This window comes from Mixophyes fleayi, unplaced genomic scaffold (assembly GCF_038048845.1).
Source record: "Mixophyes fleayi isolate aMixFle1 unplaced genomic scaffold, aMixFle1.hap1 Scaffold_35, whole genome shotgun sequence".
NCBI classification, from domain to species: Eukaryota; Metazoa; Chordata; class Amphibia; order Anura; family Limnodynastidae; genus Mixophyes; species Mixophyes fleayi.
In genome coordinates this window covers 75,497-81,182 of record NW_027447498.1, presented here as the reverse complement: position 1 = coordinate 81,182, position 5,686 = coordinate 75,497, and the positions used below count along the sequence as shown (strand labels likewise).

General features: G+C 37.0%; 1 protein-coding gene across 1 annotated transcript; it reads right to left on the bottom strand.

Moving 5' to 3' along the window:
- Positions 1-2,359: 2,359 nt before the first annotated feature.
- LOC142131524 (protocadherin-8-like) lies at positions 2,360-4,578 on the bottom strand. The gene has a single exon (XM_075194397.1). It carries the CDS (start codon positions 4,499-4,501, stop codon positions 2,360-2,362), a length of 2,142 nt encoding a protein of 713 aa, XP_075050498.1. The 5' UTR covers positions 4,502-4,578.
- Positions 4,579-5,686: the final 1,108 nt, after the last annotated feature.

Below are 5,686 nucleotides of genomic sequence, written 5' to 3'. Positions count from 1 at the left end.
TTCATGATTCATGATTCATGATTCAATATATGATTCATGATTCAATATATGATTCATGATTCATGATTCAATTCATGATTCATAATTCATGATTCATGATTCAATTCATGATTCATGATTCATGATTCAATTCATGATTCATGATTCATGATTCAATTCATGATTCATGATTCATGATTCGATTTATAATTCTTGATTCATGATTTGATTCATGATTCATGATTCATGTTTCAATTCATGATTCATGATTTATGATTCATGATTCATATCATGATTCATGATTCATGATTCAATTCATGATTTATGATTCGATTCATGATTCTTGATTCATGATTCATGATTCAATTCATGATTCATGATTCATGATTCAATTCATGATTCAATTCATGATTCATGATTCATGATTCAATTCATGATTCATGATTCGATTTATAATTCTTGATTCATGATTCGATTCATGATTCATGATTCATGTTTCAATTCATGATTCATGATTCATGATTCATGATTCAATTTATGATTCATGATTCATGATTCGATTCATGATTCATAATTCAATTCATAATTCATGATTCAATTCATAATTCATGATTCATGATTCGATTCATGATTCATGATTCAATTCATGATTTATGATTCATGATTCAATTCATGATTCTTGATTCATGATTCAATTCATGATTCAATTCATGATTCATGATTCATGTATACGCATCAAGCTTTGATGCATAGAAACAAACAAATACTGAAAAAGCTAACACTGAAAATGAACTTTATAAAAACATCCCTACAAAGGCAATTGTACACAACCATAAGCAAAGCACACAAAGCTAAATCAATTTTTTTTATCCGCCACATATATAAAGGAAATGTAATAGCACAATTTTAAATTTGTAAAAAAATCTTAGAACATCTATATAATAGAAAGACATCACATAGCAAATCCAACTTAACCATACTTGCCAACTCTCCCTGAATGTCAGGGAGACTCCCTGAAACAGGGGTGATCTCCCTCACTCCTTGAAGAACCTGGCATTCTCCCTGATGCTGAGCCAGTACAAGACGTGGTTGGCCTTGCTATCTGTGGCATGATGACACAGTTAAGAAATTGTATCCTATGTCCATGTATTGATGGCTATGGAGGTGGCCATTTTCATTGAGACCAAGATTTAATTAAAGACTGACAGGTAAGACAACATGACTTCAGTAATAGAAACAGAAATGTAAAAGACACTTCAGTCTCTAGAGATTCAGTCTCTAGCTGCTTTTCTTTAACGCATAGTTGCCTACTCTCCTGGAATGTCTGGTAGACTCCCGCATTTCTGGGAGACCTCCCAGGCTCCCTGAGAGCAAGGCAACCTCCCGGTTCCCACCCCCGCAATAGATAAGTGGCGGGGGTGGGGCTTAAGGACTCAAATGGCATGTCATCTTAGCCCCGCCCCCTGCTGTAATTGGCCAAAGGTGTGACAATCCATTAGGGGGCAGTGCCAAAATGATGTGAATCATCAAGCCCTAGCCCCCGCAAGCCCACCTCGCCCGGGAACTCCCTGAAGCCAACGAGGGAAAGTTGGCAAGTATGAACTTAACCAATGAAGAATGCTAATCAAAACACGAAGGGTGGAACAAAAGCGTAAGTGTAACTTGCAATTGAAAAAGTAGCACGCAAGTGTATGTGTATGTATGCCATATTCACAGTTATAGATACGTTTAGGTCTGAATGAGTAGCAGTTGCGCCCGCTTGACTACAGAGACACCCCACAAACAATTTGCAAATATGTACAAAAACCTGTTATTATATATGTTGGTAATGCAATTGCTAATACAGCAGGAATAAGTTCCTGATGAGAATTTTTTTTATATATAAATATAATTGCGACAACATGCTTGGCAATCCTAATCTATAGTTGAACGAATCATTCACAAATCTCATCATCCGCTACTTCCACCTGACCTTGATCACCCGCAAATAAAACCATTTTCTTTCCAGTACATTGCCTACGTTAGAACACCCCTTCCATCCCCCATCATGCCTCTTTAAGCATAAGCAGCCGTAAGTGACAAACAGTTGCAAGTCTGAATATCCACAGTTGTGTAAGTTTACTTTCTGAGTTTGCGCAGTTCCAAATATCTCATTCTGAATCAGGCTCTAAATGTCTTCAAAAAAGACAATGAAAAAATAATAACACCAGCAAATAAAAGAGGATGTATGTAGTCATTATGGACATAATCAAATATATAGAGGAAGCTAGAAGATGCCTATCTGACTCCCACACATACAAAAAATTAATGTATGACCAAACTAGCAATTTCATTTCAAAACTAAGTAAAATGCAGGAAGGAGAACTAGCAGACAACATTCTTAACCAACAAGAATCCAGTACCTACAAACCAAACAGCCCCCTGATAACACTGCAATGAATATTATGGACAGATCCTTCTGCTGCTGTTCTTCTGCAGATGATTGCATAATAACAATCTCTACACTGGATGGAAGTGAGTCCGTGAGAGTGAATTTTATAGTAGCATTGCAATGCAAGGAAGGCCTTCCCCTGTCATGGATTGCAACTACAATACTCAAGTCTTTAACTTGCAAAGCATCCATTTTTCTGGTTAATGATAATTCACCGGTCACTCTGTTTATAGCAAAAAGTCTCTGGGTGTCTTGTACTATAGAGTAAAATAGTTGGGCATTCAGCCCTTCGTCATTATCTACGCCTGTAATCTGTGAAACTAGATAATTTTGTGGAGCATTGATTGGCAGCATAATTTCAGTGAAGCCATTATCCAGCAAGGGAAATGTTATTACAGGTGCATTGTCATTTTCATCAATTATTTTGATTTTTATCTGTGTACGAGTTGAAAGTTGTGGAACACCATTGTCAGCAGCCTCTACTTCAAGGTCTAGTTGTTTAATCTTTTCATAATCCAAAGATCTCACAGCACGTAGTACACCTGACTCTGGATTAATAGCAACAAATGTAGTCAAGGACTGTCCCATTAGTTTTGCATCAACCAGTCGGTAAGATATTTTGGCATTGAGTCCAAAATCAGGGTCTTTTGCAATCACAGTAGTGATGTAAGCCCCAGCAGAATTATTTTCCAGAACAGACACTTCATATATTTGCTTTGTAAATACAGGAGCATTGTCATTTTCATCACTTACCCTGATAGTATACTGCTTTATTGTTTTCAGTGAAGAAAATCCTAGATCCTCAGCCACCAGTGTCAGGTTGTATTCTACTATCCTTTCCCGATCTAGAGGTGAGGTAGTGACTATCATGAAGCTGTCCTCATAGGCTTGCTGCAGCTTGAAATGCTGGTGCCCATAGAGTGTGCACTGAACTTGGCCATTTGGACCAGAGTCTCTATCTGAGGTGCTGATCAGTGCTACAAAGCTGTCTTTAGCAGTTGTCTCAGTTATGTAGGCTATTCCCTTGTTCACAGAAGTCAGGGGGGTGATGGTTATAGCTGGGGCATTATCATTTACATCTATGACATGAACAGTTATTTTACAGGTAGCTGTTAAGGGGTTAGAACTCAAATCCTGCGCTTGTACATCAAATTCATAGGTTTGTTTAGTTTCATAATCAACTTTACCTGCAAGAATTACACTGCCTGATTTGGGATTGATATTAAAGAGCTGACATACCTCTGGAGAGACTTGAGGGCTGAAGCTATAAATAATTTCTCCATTTGCCCCTTCATCAGGGTCGGCTGCATTCAGGTCCATTAGTAGGTATCCTACAGGAGCATCCTCCATTATGTCCACTGTGACAGCACTTTTCTCAAAAACTGGGCTGTTATCATTAAAGTCCAGGACACGAACATTAACCACTGCACTGCCAGAAAGTGATGGACTTCCTCCATCCATAGCCACTAATTCTAAGGAGTATGCAGACTGACTTTCTCTATCCAGCTCTTTCATGAGTACCAAATCTGTATATTTTACCCCATCTGCTCTGGTCTGCACATCAATACTGAATTGACTATTAGCTGAGATTTCATAGTTCATTATAGAATTTGTTCCAATATCTTCATCAATTGCTATTTGTAAAGGAATCCTGGTACCCACTGGTGAATTTTCAGATATATTCACATGTATCTCAGAGCTGGTGAAGTGAGGTCTGTTATCATTAATGTCTCTTACCTCCAATTTCACATTAATCAGCTTTAGCTGACCCTTGGAAAAACTGACCACGTCCAGTGCCAGGATACAGTTTAGAGACTGCTTGCATATATGTTCTCGGTCTATCCTCTCCACAATACTCAGCTGTCCATCACTCTCCTGGATATGTACAAGGGAGCTGTTAAACTGTTTCATGAGGTGGAAATTGCTTGCAGGTCTGTCTGTGGAGTTAAACATAGAGTGCTCTGACAAAACTGCAATTACTGTTCCTGGGGCTTCTTCCTCATAGATGTAGTAATGAGCAATTTCTCCAAAAGAAAGTGAAGACATCACACCCAGCAAAAGTACTGGAAGGAATCTTAAAAGGTTCAGCATTTTCAGTCCTTCTTTTAGGATTTACACCTATTTAAACAGCAAAGTTAAAAGTCTTAGTGGTGTATCCTGCAAAGGAAAAAAAGTAGCATCAACGAAGCCCACCAGCTGTGAAATCACTCAGCACAATCCTGTTAAGTGGCTCCTATGTTCAGGACTGGAGAGTGTGGATAACTGCCTGTCCCCATCTCTTTCCTCAGGTTATATGCTCAAGGTTATGCAAATTAACCCCCTCCTTCACCAGGCTCTTGTCTCCAAGACAAATGGTCACTGAGGCTGAGCAAATGAGGTTGTCATTAACAGAGATCTCAGTTGGAGGCCAACTAATATACAGTTATATTTTGTGACATCTCAACAAACCCATGTTCTCCTAGAATACAAGTAGTCTGAAAATGTCAAATGAAAAAGAACGCATAGGAAACTGAATAAACCTATGCAATGAAACGTGATTAAATTAAGGTTGCGTTTGATTGTAAATAATGTTACTGAAAAAATAATCAATGTTTAAATCACAGTTATGTACTTTGTCTATAGCGCTATAAAATAAAAAACAAGCTCTATTTCAGTTTTTTGTATGTAATTTTTTCAGTTATAAATGCACAAATACACTTATATTTATATAAACACACAACACACATATACAATGTTATAATAATCACTTACTATTTTATTTTAATATAATTTATCTGTATTTTATATAATAGTTAACATACACTGCACACTAAAGAATTATGAATGTATAACTCATATATGTAATGTTATTAGTCCTTATTTGTATAGCACCGTTAGAGCTCAAATTTTACATTTCCAAACACACAAATGCACTTTTTTCAAAAATTCAATTAACCTACCAGTAAGTTTTTCTAACATTTACACAGGGAGAACATATACATTACACACAAATAGTTTCCTGATTGAAATTGAGCCCATGGCCCCAGTGATATGTGAAACAATGCAATGCCTTTGTGCCACTCTGTGCCCCCCATACTTACGATATTTTTAATAACATAATATAATTGTATAAAGTTGTATTTATTGTGTTATCTTTATCAAGGTCATTTATAGAAGCTCCTACATTAATTAATTATCTAGATCACTCCCTCCAGGCAGCGTTTTCCCCACTAGATAAAGTAGATTGCATCATTACATATTTTGCATACTATGTAAACAGACTTAGCTTACTCTTAT

What these genes read in the sequence shown, in the direction of transcription:
- LOC142131524 (XM_075194397.1), bottom strand. Translation starts at nt 4,501, where the DNA reads ATGCTGAACCTTTTAAGATTCCTTCCAGTACTTTTGCTGGGTGTGATG.